A 21508-nucleotide genomic window follows, 5' to 3' on the forward strand; every position below is an offset into this window, starting at 1 on the left:
AGTCTTCCGTCGGTAAAACCCTCGCTATGGCGAGAGCCAACACCGAAAGGGTCTCGTAAAAACGAATTCTTTAACACGAATGTTATGGGGTCAATTGACGGTGCATCGGCTATCTCTCGTAATAGCGGGGGTGTCGCTATAGCCCGTACTTGCTTTAACGAGGTTCCACTGTAATCTGCTCAGGGCTCTGGAGATATATATCTAGTATTACCGAGGGCATACTGTGGCAGGGACATCTTGGCCACATCATATCCATATTTTTTCACGTGTTAATCATAGGCTTTCTGACCATACACTACCAATCACTTGTTATAACGTGATTCTCACAAAATGCCTTAGTTACAGAATAAGCTTCAAGTGTAGATGGTTCACCAACAGAAAGATAAGTTTGGATATTCAGAGTCCTAAGATATGAAAGACAAAATTGACCTGTATGCTACCATAGAGTGAAATCTCCATAAAAACAAATTCAAATGGACTGGAAAATAGATACATCTTTGTGAGGAAGTTTGGTAAATGGGGATGCTTCGCGGATTGTGCTTTCACAGGACAATCAAAGAGTTGACATAGACTGAGATGTTAGCCACAATTATAGCAGCTGCATTGGATTCCTGTTCGTACATTTTTAAAATGGATGACCAATTCTGACTGTAGCACAAATAAGGTATGCCCATAATATAAAATGCCTCTTACATGCAAGCCTATAGGTCACAACAAAGAGAAACTCTTAGGATAATTTGGGATTTGAAAGTGAAATTGCATTCAAAAATATGGCAAGGAGAAAAATTTCCCTTTAAAGGCTATTTTCCAACTGAGATTTTCAAACTGGAGCCCACAAGAGACATTTTGTAACTGCAGAGGTTCACCACATGAGGTTTCTTCCACTCATTATGCGTGGTAAGAGTCTGGGACCATGATTATGATTACATTATAAGGAGGTTTTTGTTACATTTCCCTAGATGAAGGTTCGTTATACAAGGGCCTTACTGCATTAACCAACACAAACAGATTCACTGCGGATCATACCAATTGATATCATCTTGGACAGACTCACGGAGCTTGATTATGCCAAATGGTGTCATTTTTATACAAAGCATTCAACTGGTTCTGCAGAGGACACCGGACAAATTTTGAATTGAAGCTGATGGGTTAAAAGGTAATTCTAATATTACCCAAGATTATTATCTTATTTCAACAAACATGAAAGGCACTACTCACCACTCGCTCTAAATAGGTAACATGGATTTGGAACATAAGGAAATCGCCCTCATTGTACAGACACCCAAACTGAGTCTGCTTCTTTAGTTCACCACTGCTGTCTTCATTTAAGGTCTGCAATTGCAAATTATAAATTTGAGCTAATGAGTGATAAAATATGATATTTCAATACGAAAAACAAATAAAATCCATTACAACTATTTTTAAGGCAATAATGGATAAAAATTCCGCGTATAAAATTATTTTCACAGCATATGGAACTTGAAAATTTATGAATGAGTTGCATTTAAAAAAATCATGAATTTTCAATGCAATTCATCAAAGTCTACTCTTAACTATTATGCTTCAAATAACGTGGTTGATAGATTATGACTAATCACATTTTCTTCTCCCTAAGTAGTTAGAAAAATATTCCCATAGTGAAGTATTAATCAAATTGGCAAATTAATTACTTTTTATTCACTCGAATAATTACAGCTTGAAACATCTAAAAGTATGGTATAGAGTTAACTCTCAACTATCTGTGGAGGGGTATCCTCCTCCTTCAATATTTTCTGCAAACTTTTTTAAAAAGAAAATCAGACTCAAAAACAAGTGTTATTGTATTTTAATCCAAGGATACACAAGGGGTTGTCATTTCTACTAGTTTTCCCTTAGTAAAACGTAATTATAATCCTTAATTGCTGCCAAGGAATGTTTCAAGTTTACTCTAGTATTGCAGGAAATGATGAGCAGTGGAAAACAACTCTCGATCAATTTAAGTAGATTTCGTCTATGGATAACCAATCATAAATTAAGAAAATCTTATCGATTAAGACTTTAAATTTGTGCTAAAATTAGGTAGTTTAAACATTTAAAGATTGCTAAAAATTTAAGAGAGGATTATTCAGCCTCTCAACTAGGCATATCTGAAAACTTACCACTACTTCTACAATTGGCCAGCACTGCTGTTTGTCAGTGACATCTCCGGTGTCAACACTTTCATCCATAGAATTTTCCATAAATGTTGGAATGCCCACATGAGATGTGTTGATAGATACTGGTGTGACTTTCACACTCACCTATGCAAAAATATGCCATAATTAACATTATTAAAGATAGAAATGAACCAAGACGACACAGAAAAGGATATTTTACACTTTTTTAAGTACAAAACCATTAAACTAACAACCTAAAAGAGAGAGCTGGCTAACTTCTATTCTGAATTTTAGCATAAATCAGCTGCAGCATATGGGAGAATAATCCTAAATAACGGTCAAAAGTGATCAAATAGTACTTTGACCTTTAATCATATATTAATTCATAATGAGTTGGAATATCTATAATGGAAATATCCACAGAGAAAAAATAATTCAACTGGAAAAGTGTTAACACCATCAACTGAAATAGGCTACACGCTCTTGAATCAATGAAACGCATAAGGTTATCTTATTGTGGATTAGTGGGGATGAACCAAGGCTAAATCCTGGATCGACTTCTACTGTCTCTCTGATGGATAGCTATTTCAGCTACAGTGAAAAGGATAGTGAAAGTTAAGACTTCCTGAACTGCAAGATCATATAGGTAGTTTACTTTTCTGTTTTTTTTTACATGCCATCAATGCTCACAACTTTTATTCCTTAAAAGTGGAAAAATGGAAATAGTTGTGTTTCTGATATTTGGACTCCGATTGACTAAATTATGTTTTTAGGTATCAAAAAAGTAATCTGCACAGCAATGGTAAAAGCTATGGGGAGCCCTATCATTGTAGCCATCTCAGATCATTCACATTAAAAAGTAGTTTATAAGCAATATTTTGAGCTATTCCTACACAGGAACAAAAGAAGACTCATTTGACTAGAAAAAATAATAATTTATTGGGATGGGATGTTCGAATGGTAGAATCACCGAATACCTCAAATAATGAGCTTTTTCCACAATTCGATATTCGATGACACAAAGTTATCAATTATTTGATGACTCCTAGAGAACAACACTAAGAAGATTGTATGCATACTTTCAAATACACGCAAGATTGGCTTTTTCTTTCATGACACCCCGTTACATGACGAAATTTGCACTTAACATATTCCAATTTTAAAGTAATTGTCAATTATTTATTTAAGGTTTGCAATAAATTTAGTAAAGCGTTGCTATTTATATAACCTTCAATATGCATGCAATAAAAAAAACAAAAGAATTGCTGTGCTCCCGAAGCACACAATTCTGATGTAATCGTGAATGACAGTTGCATTAGGATTTAGAAGTCATATTGAAGTAGAATAACTTGCAAAGAGTTCAGCTTTTTTATTTTCATTGCCTTTTTGTATTTAAAATTGGTGGAAAAATGCATACTCAGTAATGCAATATTCGATATAAGATTGAGGTACGTGTATACTTGATATTCGAATTTGAGTAAAATGCTATTCCACCCATCCCTAGCTAATATTTCATTTTGGCTTAAGGAAGAACACAGATCTTCTAAGATTAACTACTCAACCAACCAACACAATGGAGAGAGAGAGAGGACGATTCAGGGAGAATGAACATTCAAGACACCCCTGAACAACACACATGGAATTTCTCAGATAATACAATCACACCCCAGCTGCTCAGCATGACCACTCAGTCATTTTTCTGGAAGTCTTTTTGAGTGGTACCTTCCTAAGCACTCATTGCAGATTGTCTAAATCACTAAATAGTCATAAGAGCATTGCGATGAGAATTTACAATAAGTTCCCATGTAGTATGGTTAATATACATACCTATTTATTCGTTTAAAGAAAATGGTTTGATTGGCTTTTTTCAAGGCCTTTCTATTTTTTGCAGGAATTATTCAAAACTAAAATATAGAAGTGTTATAAATTAGGAGAAAAAATTTAGGTTTGTGTCTGTGCAAAATATGACAATGTACATGTTGTTCCTTTTTTGCTCTCGATCCGTGTGCGAGTATCCTATTTAGTTTATCAATTTATTTTACATTGCGTACTGTTTCTATGATGAGGTTGCTTGATAGTTATTCATATTGTCAACGGTTAATGGAAATTGTATCTAATTTTTTGCAATATTTTTCGTTAAACTTGAATAAAGCCATGATATTTATTGATCTAATGCAACATTGATCTATTACAATTATACCCTGTATATTCTTTGCAAATATTTTATAACAGTAGATTTAAGGTTGACTCGGTCTATTGCAGATAAGTCTCTAAATTATAACTACTGCCAATTGGTGAAGTTCAAATAGTTTTGTTAGGTACCCAGTGATGTTACCAAACGACCATCAACATATTGTTCAATCAACTATTTCATTCAGTAAGGCTGAGATTAAGCACAAAGAAATCATCAAGCTTTCACTTCTCCTATCAAAGATTTAGACTCACCTTTTTGCCTTTAAGTTTCTTTTTCCATAATTGGATAGGATTATCAAAGAGTTTTAGTTGAAGTACAGTGTCACTTGTTAACCAACCCCTTTCCACTCGGCTCATATTGTTATGTATTCCAAACTCCTCAGGTTCAGGGTTATCTATACAGTTAGAGCCATCTTGGAAAAGAAAAACAAGTCATTATTAGCAAGTTCAAAAGTAACACAAGCATAAAACCAGGACATATAGCATCAAACTTATTTACAAGGTTCACATTATTAAAGACCAATACTATAACATTCTAATGAAAGTGACATTATCTTTGTCAAAGGAATGAATTTCTTTCCACATAAAAATAGATTCACTGAAGTATTTTTTTCAAAACTGCAACTGCATGTTGAAAACTTTCTTGAGTTATGTGATTGGCTATCATATCAGAGCAGTTAGAATGAACTTACAGACTGAATGAATGAAAATATAAAAATAATGAATTCTGAACATAATTCAATCCACAGTAGCAAACTTTTACTTAATGCAAAAAACTGTTGAAATTCCAAAGACCAACCAACTTGAAGAAAAATCAATCGACTTTTCAATTTGGATTGACAATAATTGAACAAGGAACTATATTTCTAGTTGTAACTAGTAGCCAATGATTAGTGGATTAGTATTAGTCTTTGGGGACAATTGGATGATATTACAAGGACTCAAAGGCACATGAATGTATCAAAATTAAGGTAATTTGATAAAAAAACTATTTTTTACATAAAACATGCCCCTTTTACTCAAGAAACATCACTGGCCCTGACCAGACCCACTTAAGATGAGCTACAAAACTTATTGAAAACAAGAATATATAATAACATAAAGGGTACACAATCTGTTAAGTGGAAAAGATACAAAAAATGCAGTGACTGATGGAAGAATTGAGTGAATTTCTGTGCGCAAAAACATGCTCTGTGTACTTCATTCATAAAATCAATATTAGGACTATTAGCTTAGCAGTTTCAGGAGGATAATGCATTAAATTTGGAGTAGAATAAAAGAACAGTATCTTATAGGCAAATGCAACGATGTAGAGAATAACTAACCAATGCATAATATGTATTTCTATCCTGCCTCATGAAGGGCGATGAATGAAATTTGCATGAATTGTCTTAACAAAAATTCCCCTGCACAAGGAATTTATCCATGGGCTTTTGGCTTTCCGAGCCACTGGACAGATCACTATGCTATCCAACTTCCTGATATTCCATGGCAATTGTACAGAGGCTCATAGAACTATATGTTAGGTCCTAGTGATCCATCCAAGATGGCAACACGAGGAAGATAGGACTTCCATCTAGTAACAAGAGCCAAGACACAATTGGCGTGGAAATCGAGGAACCTTGAGAGCATGGTGGTCTACACAGTGGCGTGGGAAGCCAAAGGTCCGTGATTTTATTCCCAGTCCAGGGGAATTTTTTATCATAGCTATTCATGTGAATAACACAACAATGTTGGTTGAAACAATCAAGCTAATTGTGTTCTGTTGGAATAAGGCTTCTGGGGTTTCCCGCAAGGTGAGATGGTCCAGTGCCTTTATCATTTCAAGGTTTGACATGACTCTCAGCATAAGGGGTAGTAATGACAACAACCATGCTGGACTATGGACCACAGAGGAAAATGGTACATTACGCAACAATCTAAAGATTGGATCATGGATTCAGAAGATGAATTTTTCGGGGTGGAATTTTTCACATTGTGTGAGCATGCAGGTGGCTCTGTTAAGGTATGCCTCAGGCTACTCCAAGGTCATTTCCAACAAATCAAAAAAGAGAGAAGCTGTACTTTAAAAAAATCACCAGGCAAGCACGAGATCTTCCATCACAGTGCTTCTTTATTTTCCAGAATAAATAATGCAAGAAAACAAGTTTTTTTATGCCTGAACATAACAAGGCATCAGCTAAAAAGCAGTATTCTAAGTCAATCATCACACTGCTACTTGAAAAACTCCATAAGTCCATAAAAAAGGAAGCTAATTAATACAAGGGTGTAGCCACGGCTCCCATATCATAAGTCCTGATAATATGATGCATAAAAAACTACAAATTAATGGATTTGTGAATGTGAAAATGATCAAAATTCACCACATAACCACCACAATTGTACAAATGCATGAACAGAAAAAGAAACCAATGTTATAATTTGATTCATGCATTGTGAAATCGGGACTTAATAACAGATTTTGTTGACAATTCACAAACTGAATTTGCTCGGAAGGACAAAGTAGATTAAATTTATTTTATGGTGCAGTCCTGCTCTGAATCCTCCCTGGCCTCAGCTACCCCCATAGATTTACAAGCATTATTTTATATAATGATGCATAATCAAACTCAAATCATTAATCAGATAAGTAATATATGTTCTCATGGGGCATGTACTTCTCCACTGTAGATAATGCAAAAAAAATTATTGAAAAGGAGACAACCAAATGCCAAACACAGATCAGAGCCTTAGCCATTACTGCTGAATTTTTTCTTATGTTAACTTGAGTTTGTTCCTCAGTTGCGGACTGTAAACTAAATACACTCAGAAAACCTATGAGCACCTCGAAATTACATTGTGGTATTTTCACAAGTTCATTAACAAAAGAGACGGTGATAATTATTCAGCAGTTAATAAATAATCATACATCCCCTTCAAGTGGAAATACATTCAAATTGTTCCTAGATGCAGGCTAAAGAAATATCTACATTACTTAAGAATTTTAGCAGCATGGGAGTAAAAACTGGGAAAAACACATCAATGAGCAACTCACAGCTTTGCTGAGGGGGCAGAGGTGGTTGAGTTAGAAAATCCATCCCATTCTCAGCTCCTGAAAACCCGTACCCATAAATATTAACAAATATAATAGCATCCACCCCACTATCTAAATGGCTTAAGCAAATCATAAAATAGCTGCATCAGCAGAGAACAAAATATATGATGAAATGGAAAACGCACCAATAGTAATACATGGGGGATATTGCCTTATAATTAAGTTAATTCACACTTTAATTCAAAATCTAAAACGAAAGAGATACTGAAATAAATGATTTATTGTCTTAACTCCTATGCATCTAAATTTCTAGGGTAGTTTCACCCAAATACCCACCCACCTACTACGAGACTTCCCGACTTAATTACCCTCCCACGTAAACAAAATATAAAACTTGATGAATACTATTGTTTGGCATCTTTCCAGGATTTTGACTGAATGTAAATAATATTGAAAACGCAACCGACATAAAAGGTAGGTAATCTTTACTACAAAACATTCACCCGTGAAATTCAAATGAACCCACACGAAATGGTATTGAGATGTATTACATAGAAACGGTAATAATGAAGCCCCACTTCGAACTGGGAATAAAATATATAACAAATAGAGGGGGATCAAATATCGAGATTAAATATTCTCCATAATTCATAAAAACCACGTTAATTGTTTAAATTCACTATTAACCGAGTCAAAGTATTCTCGCGGCATAAAACATGGGGGCAGGAGATGCTACAACATAAGTTATACAGAATGCCATATTTTAATTCATTCGATCGTAATGATAAATAGAAAAACTAGCCCAACGAAAATTTTATACCTCATAAGTTTAGAAAATCACATCATTTTCACAATAACTTAACTGAATTAATTTTAAATAGCGTGAGCTACGAGTAGTTTACATACTTAAATTTTGTATCTTACCTTGACGTAATATTGTGCGAGGTTGGAAACTGGTTTCCCATTGACGAACAATGCTTTGTCTTTCCAACATATCACCAAATGGCTCGATAATGACGCAAATAAAATACCGGTACTCAACATCATCCGCGGGTATGCTCACCACACACGACCAAATATTGCTAAGGAAAAGAGGACTTATTAGCATGTTGACAGACAGATTGCAATACACAACACAGAAATTGAAACTCACTCATCTTCTCCAGAACAAATTTCCTTTGTAAGTATGACCGCATTCCTGTTTTTCCAACTTCCAAGCTCCTCACAATTCCCCACAACACAAACAGTTTCCCCAACTCCTGCGTTACACTTTACACGAAATTTCCAATCTCTTTTCGCCATTGCCACTGATTGTTAAGAAACACTATAATATCACTTTAAGGGTCTTCCGTAAAACTCCTTAAATAACTTAAAAATGTCCACTGATTTCTTGTCAATGCATCTTTGTGCAAAACAACGGTGACTGCACTGCATACCACACGCCCAATACAACTTGCGTGCTATGCTGACATTCCATGACGCCCCTCGGTTGCACTTCCGTCAACGATGAAGTTCCTCTACCCAGCGAAATACTGCAAAATTTAAATCTGGGCAACAAAATTTCCTCTAATACAATAATTTACTCACAACCACAGAAAGATACACCGCAGATACTGGACCACGAATGCGCGCATGCTCCTTCGAGCTCACGGTACCTGCCTGCCGTCGCCGAGGAAACACGCAAATTGAGTCGCAATGACCAGCGCATGCGCAAGAGATCTCTCCCTGTCTTCCCCTTCCACTCTTTGTTCTCTCCCCAACCCCTCCTCCCCTCGCCATTGCCAAGCTCTTGAATGAAAAACAACACGACAAGCGTGTGCGGTGTTTACCAAATTTCGAGGCAGTATGCATGTGCCTCGTGGCATGATGTCGGCAAGTTCTACGGAGAGGCAACTGATTATATGATTGAAAACTACTTTCTTCGTTTAATATCTTATTATAGAAGTCATAATCATGTGGCCAGGTCTCTTAAGAGATGCTCGTGCTGTGTTACTTGTCGGTGAATGTAACTTTTCCTTCTCCGTGAGCTTGCTATACATCGTTGACCAACCGTCTATTTTAACTGCTACCTGTTTGGAAACTGACCCTGAGGAGCAACCCAGGAAGGAGAATGTAACATTACTGCGTGAAAAAGGTGCTGTAATCGTTTAAAGGTTAATTTTGTTTCCTTGAAAGATTTTGTGTTAATTTTAAATGGCTGTTGATGGATTAAGGTTAATGTTTGTCAGTGAAATACAAGATATTGTATCTGGAGTTCATATTTCTTGAAATCGTCTTAAGTTTCAACTAGCTGTGGCTCTTCTATCAATTATTATGTGACTAATTAGCGATGAATGTTGCATGTCTTTTTTCTGTTTTATATCGGCAAAAACTTAAATGCCACAGTCCAAGATGTATTTTATTGTACACTGTATGGAAATAAACATTTTTACCCGCTTTCACTCTCGTGAGTTTTGTGCTGACGCAATATGCGTTTGTGTGTATCCTTCACGCATGAGAAAATTTTCACATGCACTTCAAAATGTGTTATAGCGTCCCGTTTCCTCCGAAACTGGTAATTATAAGCCTACGTTTCGCCTTGCTTATTCTTACAATAGTTCTATTTTGGGCCAATGTCTTTGATCAAGTGTTGCGCCACTTCTTTGACCACACAAAAGGTGTGCACATTTTCACCAAAAATTAGTAGCGGGAAAAATACCTTATCAGAGGAAATTACCTCTCCTGTCAGAAGAAATAACAAATCCCGGAGGTTGCAGAGAATTTTTAGAGACTGTCTTATCCGTGCTTAAATGTTGTGTAGAGGACATTTCAAGCTCAACACTCCGTCCGTCGGTTGGGACGTTAAGCCGTGGTCCCCTGGGGGCCTTTCGACAAGAGCAGGATAATGCCGACGCCGGGTTTCTCTCCACCCTTCCTTCCATACCCTTTCCTCATTGCGCAAATGACCTCAGCTGTCGGTCGCCTCCTCCAAGTAACTGGAGAAATAATTCTAGTCAAGTGACCTAATTGTATGTCATAGTTACTTACTTAAGTGGAATTTGAATGGAAAAAAAACTACCAAAACGTAACGTTTTAAATGCAAAGTAGCGAATTTGGATTTCGGTAGTAGGTAATTGTTTTAAAATTATTAGTTTCGTCAACCGGTGAACTTCATAGGAAATGCTTTAAAACTCAAACGCTTTTATGTACCTAGGCTCCTCTGGTGTGATCCGAAGCTGAGACTGCCAATTTGCCATGGCAAGGGTTTTGTTTCTAAAAGAATTGCATCCTTGTGCATAAATTATGCATGAGACTTTACTCATGGCAAAACCTCAGCTAAAGCAGTTAGTGAGGGTATATTGAAAGAAAGTAAAATAGTTCCCCCTAGAAAGAGAAAGGGATTGAATCCTGTAATCACCACTGGCTACAGCCTGGGCTAATTGTTAGGTTAACCCTCTAGTAAAATATTATTTACATTTTTGAGTAGAATACACAGATATTGCTGTACTGCAGGTCTTTGTTCTATAAGAACAATTTTTAGCTTCACATCAGTATTATTATTTTGAAATAAGTACTTTCCCAAAAATAATTTTTGGTTTTCATCAGTTACATAAAAAGTGAAGGCAAAACCATGAAAGTTAGTGAAATTAAATTTTCTCTTTCCACCATTAGGTGTTCGTATCCTGCTTGGTGTTGATGCTACGAAGCTCAAAGAAAACCAAGACTTAGAAGATAAGTATGACTGCATAATTTTCAATTTTCCACATGTAGGAGGTAAGAGCCGAATCCATCTCAATCGAGAATTACTCCTCTCCTTCTTCATTTCTGCTTCATCCTGTCTGGATGAAGAAAAAACATCGTGTGTGATCGTAACACTGTGCCAAGGTCAAGGAGGAATCCCGTGTGATCTACCTCGTCGCCAAAGAGCGTATGGAGACACATGGAAAGTGGTGGAAATGGCTGCTTATGGTGGCCTAATTCTTAAGAGAGTTGAAAATTTTCAAGCCAATCTTTTCCCTAGCTACACTCCTAGTGGCTATGGGAAACATGGTGAAAAAGGTTTCCATGTAGAAGATAGTCTTACGTATGTATTTTGTAAGTCTCGACCCCATAGAATTGGATTGCCTTTAGGCAATGACCCTTTTATGCCAGAATGTTTGCACGAACTTGTTCTACCTGATTCAATCAACTCTTGCTCTGGATTAATAAACTGTTCAAGAGTTCATTCTGCCTTATATTCTAAAAGACCAATTGCAAGTGCTCCAATATCTTATGTGGTGCAGTTTTTAATGACTCAAGTTAATGCTAAAAAAGTAATAAATGCAGACGAAGAAGTGCCTTTACACATTGGAAGAACTATGCATGAGAATACTCACCTTTGTAGGGAGTGCAGTTTATTTTCTCCTAAGTGCAAAAGGTCAACACAATTGGCAAAATGCATGGTGGATGGTTCTCCAGCATATCTCAGAGACTCTTTGGTGTATTCTTTAGAAAACTTATCCCCACCATCAAATTCTGTCATTCTTTTCAAAGGGTGTGTTTTTCGGCACCTTGGTGAGACATTTTCCTTGCCTCCAGTTGGGACTGAAGCCATGTTCTTTGGAGAAGGCTCTCTGAATTCTGTTCTCAGTGTCTTGACAAAGCTTTCTGGTGGTCCTGGGCACTGTGTTCTGAAAATTGTGAATGCAAATCACTCTTATAGTCAAAACTATACAAGGTGCAACTTCAACCCCCCAACTTTTGAAATAATCTCTCTAGATCGAATGCTAGTGCTTGGGCATGTGTTTTGTGGCTTACCAGGATTGGAAGATGTGTGTACAGTTAACCTGGACAATGTTGCATTGCTGATGTTTAATATTATGGACTGGAGAGAAATTAGGACTAACAGTTGTCAGGTGTTGCCAAGTGTTTGTATTATGAGACATCCATTTCAAGATGAATGTTCAAGTGTTAGGAGTAAGGTAGTTGTTCAAGATAAAACACATGTTTCTAATCAAGGTATGAAATTTATCCCTGAGAGCTTATATCCTCCAACATTTACCCTTGATGTGTGCTTTTCAGAAAATGGGTTTTACTCAGAAGATGAATTTTGGTGTCTTTTGTGGCATCTATTAGGTGATGTGGTTATAAGTGTTGAATTGATTGATTGTTACCATCCGACAGCCGAAAGAGTCGCACAAGGTCACCGAACTTCTTGGTGTTACAGACTAAAATACTGTTCATACGAATGGCCTTTGCATAGGAAATCTGCTGTTAAAATTCAGAATGAAGTTCTGGCATGGGGACTGGTGAACATTCTTGGTGTAAGTGTGAAGTAATTGCTGCTACTATTGAGAATAAAACCAGAAACATTTTTAACTGGAAACCTTTCCTTATGACCCTAATACATTATTTTAGATGTTAAATACTTGCATCTAAAAATGTTGTTTGAATTTTTTTAATGATTCTGTGTTCTGAAGTGGTGGTTGTGCTGTTCGACCCATAAATTTGAAGAATAGAATTCCCCTCAGACCGGACTCTAGCAAAATATTTACCTGTGATTTTGCACACCCCTCTTCTGGTTCTCAATCGCCACCCCTATGTAAATCCTTATTGTGAAGTAAGTGTAGGATAAATTCGGTACTCGGTGGCAACTTTACGATTTTCTTGAGAATTTAGATACTATATTTTATGTTCCATCATGCTCAAGCATAATGAGTACCATCGCTGTTTCTGAGCCCTCAGTTTCTTAGCCAAAACTCCTTCATTTGAATTCTGATTATTTATGGACTGAACAAAAACACCTTACTGGTGGGGCATATGGAATTCATTCCAAGTACGGTTACAACTTATATGTACTTGGCAATATTACCTATCTAAATAGGGCGGGTTCCCTTTTAAACATCCAACTATGCTCCTGATCCAATGAATCCCCTAAAATCCAAGAGTGAGCAAGGTCATACTGAGCAGGACAGGGGAGGGGGTCAGAGAATTCAAAACACCAGCGCAAATACTTTGGAAGCCCATGCATTGTTAAGTGCTACCAAGAATTTGATCCCTCTCAAAGATTTGTTTCTAGCTATGGCCATGGAGGTAGAACATTATGAGTAGATCCCTTTTCCTAATTGTCTGTAATCCTTGCCTAGGGTAAAAGTAAGGGGAGGCAGCCACACCTCTTTAATAGAAAACTTTTTTAAATTTCAGTCAGCATTAGGCGCTTAAGACTTACATTTATTTCAGGGGGAGAGGGAGGGAAGTTGCTTTGGTGGTGTGCGGGTTGCCTGTACTGGTATTACGCTGTCACTTCTCACGCATGTTTTTCTGCCTCAATCCTCAGCGTGGAGTCCGACTCCCTCCTGTTTACGTGGCCCAGGGGCGCAGCCAGGAATTGAGGCTGGGGGGGGGGGTTTAGGTGCAACTAATACCGGAGTGTTTGGGGGTGTGGAATACCCACCAGGATAAGCGGTAGATGCGAGATTAATAAATTGCGGAATTTTAAGATTAATGGTTCAAAATGGTGAGTTTTACGGGATATTTTATAAATCCTTACACTATTCTATTAGTAATATCAAACCAATCAAGTAAAATGGATTAAACTTAAGCATTTCTCTGAGCTCTGGGGGGGGGGGGGGGGTTTAACCCCCAAAACCCCCCCTCGCTGCGCCACTGACGTGGCCAGCTCATCTTATTCTTCTGCTTTTAATTTGGGCAATGGTGTCGGGATCTTGGTAGAGGGCTCTTAAAGGCCTGGTCACACGGTGCATTAACACGCACGAGTAAATGTCTGTTTGCGTGAATGACTTACATGTTAATGTGTCGCGTAACCAGATATTAATGCTCTAAAGGTCAGCATCCTCCTGTTGCGTTGGCCCCATTATGGGGCAAAAATATTGTGTAGAACTTTTTTTTTCGAAGTGTATACATCAGGTAATATAACGTTTTCATAGTTCGGAAAGTGAAATACATTCATCGGTCTATTTTGGTAGTCATGATAAAACATAACTATGCTGTTGCGAAACGGAGGAGACAGAAGGTAAGGATGGAGGGAGTACTTAGCGGGAGAGGATGTTGAAAACAGTGCTAAAGCCGTTTTATTCGGGGCATGTAATTGCACACGTTAGAGTTGCATGTTGCGCGAATGCATGAATGAAATTAGAACAGAGGCTATTTTGCCGTCTCGCATCCACGCATTCTCGCATGTGTTTCTAGCAATTCGTATCTTTACACGACGCAATTTTGAATGCGCCGTCGCTCGTACTTCAGATTGCGCAATAACGTGCCCCGTGTAAAACGGCCTTAGAGGGTAGCATGTTAGGTAAACGAGGGAGAGGAAGAAAGAGTATGTATAGGAATTTTAGGTAGAATGAAAGGGAGTAGGCCTCACTGTGAATTGAAGAGGGAAGTACATGAAAGAAGGGGAGGCGGCCTGAATACTTATTAAGTACTCCATGGAAACCTACCTTAAAAATTAAGTACTTAAATAACCACAATCGAAAAATGGAGCGTTGGAGAATAGGTGTAGGTACTTCCCCAGTGGTCTCCTAAGAAGACGTATGACGGGTGGTCGCAACAAGGGGAAATATTTCGGGGAGGGGACTTTCCACGTAGCACAAAATATCTTCTAGATGTCTAAAAAACATTTAGAATGTCTTAAGCTAATGTCTAGAAAATATCTTATAGATATCTTTTAGATGTAGATATATGAATGTCCGCTTTTCTAATATCTACAAAATATCTTTGAGAAGATATTTTCTAGACATTCAAAGTGGATCCATTGGTAAAATTCAGGATAAATGGCTAAAATATAATATTTTTCAGTATAAAAAGAGTTTATTTTCGACTAAAAGCCCTCTGGTGGAGCAGGTGGTAATGGTAGGATGACTTATGGGGATTCTTCCTGAATATTGGAACCTCTCTGGCATCCACTTCTTTCTGATGGGGGCTTCCTCCTCCGATTCCAAATTTGAAGTTACCAAATCAGCTTACAATTTCCTATTAGATTTCTCAAAGGAGTCAGCAACATTATCAGTGAATGTTGATTCAGTGTCTTGTAATATAGGCCTTGAAGAATTTTTAATGCAAGTTTTTGCCAACGTATTTAAGCACCATTAGGGCTATGAATGAATGATATTTATGGACTCAAGGGGACTGCGTAGAGGAGGCCCAAATTCATCCCATTGAAGGCTGATTTCTGTTGCCTCTTCGGTCGCGTTTTAATCGGCTTTCAAAAGTGTCCGCGGCGCGATGACGAGTGCAATGCGATCCACTTTTTTCCAATATTTTGCTGTAAAATGTTTGCCATTGCGAGGAATACATTGATAAGCAATGAATTTGATATATCACATGCATAAATATCCGTTAATACTCCCAATTATACCTTATTTACCCGTAGAACTTGGATCAATTTGTCCGTCAGCGACACGAGTGGCGACTTTTGTAAACCCATTTAAATGCGCGGTAGGAGACAGCACTTTTCGAGGCCGACTTGAGAATCCTCCTTTGTAGGTACGCGAAAACTAAGTATGAATACTGGGAAAAGCCCGTGTGACGTCTTTCTGGTTCCGGCTGCCGCTCTGTGAGGCCAAGTTGGAGTGAGGCTATGAGCGCCGCAACGATGGAGGCTGCTAGCAGGTAGCAGAGTATCCTTAGCAGGTAGCGCTTGGCTTAAATAAGGATTATTAATACCCTATCAAACGATGGAAACTTTCCCACCATAGGCAATTGTCATAGGTGATTATTAAGAGATGTTTCCCTGAACTTTGTGCCTCATGCATGAAATAGTAATCTCAGACGATGTAAAACTCCTGACTACTCGAATAGAATCTAGTTCCCTGTGATGTCACGTGGAGTGGCATCGCATGGGCGCCAATCTGACCCTTTTCAAATGAGGTTAAAATTGACCATTAACATTCGTTTAAACTGGGGTTTCTAAAACCAAATAATTTGTATAATAATAATCATGAATAAAAATAATCATGAATATACTAATGGTGTGGAACGAATCGCATTAAATGCCTTTCGTTTTCTTTGTTGAAGGAAACCACCCTATAATAACGGCGGTTTGAGGAGTTAGTAGTAATTAATGTTATAAATATGTATATGTGAATCTGAATCACTGGTGCGGGACGTCATTCACATTTAAACTCCCTTCATACTTCAATGGAAGGGCGGTTTTAAGCTACGGCTTGCACAATTTTCCAGAATATCTGAATTCCCAGGCGTTGATCGAAGCCCTCCCCAACGATTTCATAACTAACAGTTAAATTTAAACTTTGAGCACTAGGGAATGGAAAATACTCTTTCAGATGTACAATGCATTTTGCTTAATCAAGACTACGATTAACATAGCGAATAGTGTAACTGAATGAATTAGGAATTAAGAATGGGAAATTCTGTCCGATAGAAGGGAAAAAGTTTGTATTACATCTTTTGAGGAAATTTCAAGTTTAATACTTTTAGCCTGATGCTCAAGATATTTTGAGAGAGTCTAATTATTGTGGTAGAAAATATGAAGTGGATAATATTTGGGAAAGAGACTGAAGAAACGATAGATTTAGAAGTCATTTTTTCCGCGCACATAAATATACCATAATACTTACGATAGTTTAACTCTTGGGTTGCTTGACTAGGACTATGTAAAATAGGCTCTGCATGTGTAGTTAATAGCTTACTAAGCTAACTTTTATAATTAAGTAGTAGTTTTCTTGCGTGGTAGCCTGTTCGTGTTCTTAGTACTCTCCTAGTTTCTGGCCTGACCTCGTGCCGTTGGTCAGGCGTTGTCCCGAGTGCTGTATCCCGCGAATGAGCGCGTTTCTGATTAAGGCTAGGATGAGTGCTGCATGCCCAATGTAGAATCGCCCCGTGCCAAACACCTTGGTGATGGCTTGCACAATACCTCTTCGATTTAAGTGAAGAGTTACACATTAATCATATCTTCTTTTTTCCAATTATATATTGCCGGTGATAAGCAAGCGTCACAACCAAATCAATTATAATATCGCGAAATCGTGTGCATTGCATCACTTGCATCAAGTAATAAGGTTTTTTCTCGAGAATCGCGCGTTTGGTTCGCTTAAGTATTGAGAAGATACAGTTTTTCAAGTGCATGCATTAAAATGTTTCCACATATAATGCTTTGTAATACATATGGCGCGGATATATTGTGGAGTACTCTCGTGAATCACGAAATATGTTTCTACTACTCTCCAAATCTGGAGTATGTAATAAATCTAGGCCTGAGAGGCATCTCGAATCAGATATCGCGAAATGATAATTTTTATGAACAGTGACAGTGGCCATCACGCGCGCAATGAAATCGTAAAAATAATGGGAATTCGATGTGTCCCGGTAATCGGCCAACGACTTATCGCGATAACCGGACGACAATATCGTCATAATCTCATTAATATACACTTCTCCAAATTTGAACGGCCAAATGTAAGCTTTTTCTTCATAATATTTTGTTTTTTATATCGAGGTATTTGTATAGCTGTCGCGGCTCCACTACACCACCATTGCGGATCTAGTCAACAGTTACATCTGTGAATGTATCTCGTGTTCGCTCGGTGGGACCCGGCAAAATGGAAAGTACTCTCATCCTGTCGCTGCCGCTTTTATGCGCCAGTGTGCCTTCCTTTATTTTTAGGCGACGCTTCCATCTAATATTTTATCTCTCCCTCGTCCCTTTAGCTAGCTATAGTTTAGAGGATATACCCTCACACTGTTAGGCTACGAGCTGCTCTCGACAAAATGCAGTACAAAATACGCTAAAATGTAGAACGTTAAAACAGCATGGGGCCATTCACCATTTTTTTTATTTTCCTATTTTGATAGAGATTTACAAATAAAGAGAACCACATTTTTCCCTTTTTCGACCTGTCTGCGGGGGTAGCCAAACAACAAAATATTGATGCCACCAGCTTTGCGTCGTTTTCACAGTCCGCCATGTGAGGACAAAAACGTTACTACTGTCGGCGTCAAAATGATGTGCCGCTGTACTTTGCAAATTTATATCTGGACTTCAGTGCATGCCATAATAATGAATAATACAACATTTTAAAGGAGAGTTAATTCTTAATTCTGATTTATTTTATTGTTTTACTAAAAATTCAAAAATTAATACCCGCGCGTGCAATAAATGACTCCGCTGACTAGAATGAGTAGAAAGTGTTTAAAACATTTTAATTATTTTACAACGAAATATGCGTTCTAAAAATATGCAAAAGCCATTTTATTAATCTACATTGATGTTTTCAACTTATTGTGGAAGATGAATGTTGTAGACGAAGTAGTTTTCCCTAGGTTGAGTAACAAAGTTCATGAAGTTGACAAAACGGCTAATTTTATGGTGCGCGGAGTTATTTATTGCATTCGCGAGTCTTAATTTTTGAAATTTTCTTAAAACAAAAAAATAAATCATAATTGAAAATAAAATTTCCTTTAAAAGACGTATTATTACTTATTATGGCATGCTCTGAAGTCCAGATATAAATTTGCAGTGTAAAGTGGCACATCATTTTGATGCCGACAGTAAGATAGTTTTTTTATTAATTTGGAATCTATAAGTTAAAATATTTCACTGGATTTTTTTGCGATGTTAAATTAATCTTTAATACTTGACCAGCTTTTGTATACATCGTACCTCTCATCTTTTCATGTAATAAGCCTTGAGAATGGAAAATAAATTTTCGACACGGCAACATTTTCTTCAAGATATTTATAAAAATTAAAACAACGGGTCTAGAACATAAGCAATATAAAAATATGACAGCCTCAGCGTATACTGCGAGTACTCAAGGGGCTGATATTATAATTTATGCAAAACCCTGTCACTTTTGGATGGTAAAAGGAACATAAATAGCTCCAATGAGAATTTTTAACTGCGACCAATTAGGATATTCATTACTTCGATCGTCAATTCGTTTTGTTTTCGGTGATTTCGTTTTACTGCACCTTTTCTGATCCGTAGTTACCACGGAGTACTGACAATGAGTACCACCCATCTCTTTTTTTGCTTTTTTTTGCTCATATAATTTCCATCAAGGGATGACTACCTTTTTTCTGGATACTACGTTAGGAATAGTGGTTAATCGGACGGAAAAAAGTCGTTGATGGCTAAACGTATTTTCAATTGCCTCTCAAGATCTATAGGATGTGCGTTGCTGGACTATGTGGAGAAGAGTAAAAGGCTCAAGCCAATTGAGTTGCCGCTTGTGAGAGTTATCGAAGACATATGACGCTTATCGCGCGGCGATGAACAAACAAAGACTTGTTTACGCTCGATCTGAATTCGCAAAGGTGTGCACAGCAATAAAACGCTGTATCAAGCTTCAGAATCATTTATATCAGAGCAGAATTAGAAGATATCCGAGCTCTACGCCTGAAGTAATATCGGATAGTTCACCAGAAGATAGTTACTTAGTCTTGTGATATTGCTTGTTCTTCTTTACCTTTTACAACTACTACTCAACTAATTTACCACTCTTTACTACGATTTACTTGCTGCTATAACGATCGATAAATTGGAATATTTGAGAAGAATACCACAGGAAACCACGATCGATAAATCGGAGTATTCGCGAGAAATACCACAGGAATGGCCACCGATTTAAAGTTTCGAAATATTAACGGAAATTTTCGGTTAAAATGAAAGAAAACTTTTTGCGGCGGGTACTACAATATCTAGGCGTACTTAATAGCTCCACATGTATCGAAATTTAAATAAGTTCACTAAAAGATATAAAACGACGGTGATGACGTTGTGTACCTACAGTTAATATTCTGGGCTCTTATTCATTTATTTTAAAGAGATCATCTCTTGACCACCAAGTAATATAAGCATAATTTTAATTGCCTTGCGAATTGACCAATAAAAATGTAAGAACATTAATTACTCGCCAACATTAGACAGTCATACCGTCATCGTCAGGGCTAAGAATTTATTTAAGAAACTGAGGTACTAAAATAAACTATTCAGAATTTGAATACATGGGCGTACCCAGCGAGGGGCAAAGGGTTGCAGCTGCCCCCCTTGAAGCAAAAATCGCTAAAGTCTTTAAGCAAAATCAGTACTGAAATGAAACGAAAGTATTCAACAAATTTTCTTTAAACCCACGAAAAATGATAGGTATTAGTATAAGATATGTAACTAAAAAAAACTATTTTTTCAAGAAAATGATATTATAAACTAATAAAGCGCTGTTATAATTTTCTTAAAATGTTGGTGTCATTCACCTTTTCCATGCTAAAATGTCACAACATGGCTTGCCCCTCTCTAGACCATGGCTTGCCCCCCATTAGTTATGACCCTGGGTACGCCCTTGTTTGAATATGCAACATATAACAATGCCATACAATATTAAAAAAAAAACTGAATGGTCGATTTTCGTTTTCCATTTTCATGAATAAATTTCAAGCTCTGAGTATCATAATATGCGTAATTGTTGAAACGCTGTCGAGACATCATTCTGCATTCATTTTTTTAATTGACCAGCTCTCAAGAAAAATAAAAGCATGCGTATAATTATCTTATGCATACAGTTAATTTTATCTGATCCCCCAAAATGAAATGCCTTTTTTTATGATAATGTAAATTCGAGAAATACGGCGCACATTTTTTAATATTATTCTCTTGCGGGTAATATAAGTAATTTAAGTAGAACCAGGTTATGCTTCTAATTATATTTTTAATATCTATCTTTAACATAGTAAAAGTGTTTTTTTAAAGCCTTACCTCACGCCATTGACCCCTTAAAAATATGTGCCACGCTGAATATAAACGGGTGATTAGAAGCCTTTATGTAAGTACGTTGTAAGTTTCGACTTTCAAGGCGTTACATTTTTTTGAAAAACACTAATATTATGCTATAGACTTATTTTATTTTTTCGTACGTAGGTTATAGGTCATAACTAAGCGACACATTAAGTCCTTATTTGTGTGTGACTTAATTATGATTACATTAGAACTATGCAACGTCTTTTCTGATTTCGCCCTGTCATGAAAATATCGTGGAAATGATTTTTCTCAAAAAGGTCTCCGTCATTTTTCGTTTTGGAAAATATGAGATTCGGAAGTAAAGTACTTTTAAACGCACAAAGAAATTTTAGAGATACAGAGCGCAGTACAAGTAATTTTTTCGTATAGTGTTTAAAAAAAAGTCATAAGGACATTGAAAAGATGCGAGATTGA

The 21508-nt window shown here is 37.0% G+C and overlaps 2 protein-coding genes across 4 annotated transcripts in view; one reads left to right on the plus strand and one right to left on the minus strand.

The window, feature by feature from the left end:
• The window catches only part of LOC124169466 (glycerophosphocholine phosphodiesterase GPCPD1-like), a 59525-nt gene extending 50526 nt beyond the window's left edge, over window positions 1–8999 (minus strand). Inside the window, exons 1-6 of one of the 3 annotated variants that reach the window (XM_046548081.1) lie at window positions 8516–8999; window positions 8287–8444; window positions 7363–7419; window positions 4581–4741; window positions 2139–2279; window positions 1219–1332 (exon numbers count right to left, since the gene is read on the minus strand). In XM_046548081.1, the coding sequence (XP_046404037.1) occupies window positions 1219–1332; window positions 2139–2279; window positions 4581–4741; window positions 7363–7419; window positions 8287–8444; window positions 8516–8664 (780 nt within the window). In that variant the 5' untranslated portion in view covers window positions 8665–8999. The remainder of the gene's footprint in view (window positions 1–1218; window positions 1333–2138; window positions 2280–4580; window positions 4742–7362; window positions 7420–8286; window positions 8445–8515) is intronic. The other 2 variants (XM_046548083.1, XM_046548082.1) reach the window with 2 other exon arrangements.
• A 133-nt stretch (window positions 9000–9132) lies between these two features.
• LOC124169467 lies at window positions 9133–12699 on the plus strand. The gene is made up of 2 exons (XM_046548087.1): window positions 9133–9496; window positions 11014–12699. Exons 1-2 carry the CDS (start codon window positions 9316–9318, stop codon window positions 12657–12659), a joined length of 1827 nt encoding a protein of 608 aa, XP_046404043.1. The 5' UTR covers window positions 9133–9315; the 3' UTR covers window positions 12660–12699.
• Window positions 12700–21508: the final 8809 nt, after the last annotated feature.

This window comes from Ischnura elegans, chromosome 12, assembly GCF_921293095.1.
Source record: "Ischnura elegans chromosome 12, ioIscEleg1.1, whole genome shotgun sequence".
In the NCBI taxonomy this organism is placed as follows: domain Eukaryota; kingdom Metazoa; phylum Arthropoda; class Insecta; order Odonata; family Coenagrionidae; genus Ischnura; species Ischnura elegans.

Excerpts from the sequence above, each read along its gene's own strand:
- LOC124169467 (XM_046548087.1), top strand. The coding sequence starts at position 9,316 with ATGTGGCCAGGTCTCTTAAGAGATGCTCGTGCTGTGTTACTTGTCGGT. Across the intron at positions 9,497-11,013 it reads AACATTACTGCGTGAAAAAG|GTGTTCGTATCCTGCTTGGT; the intron begins GTGCTGTAATCG and ends TTCCACCATTAG.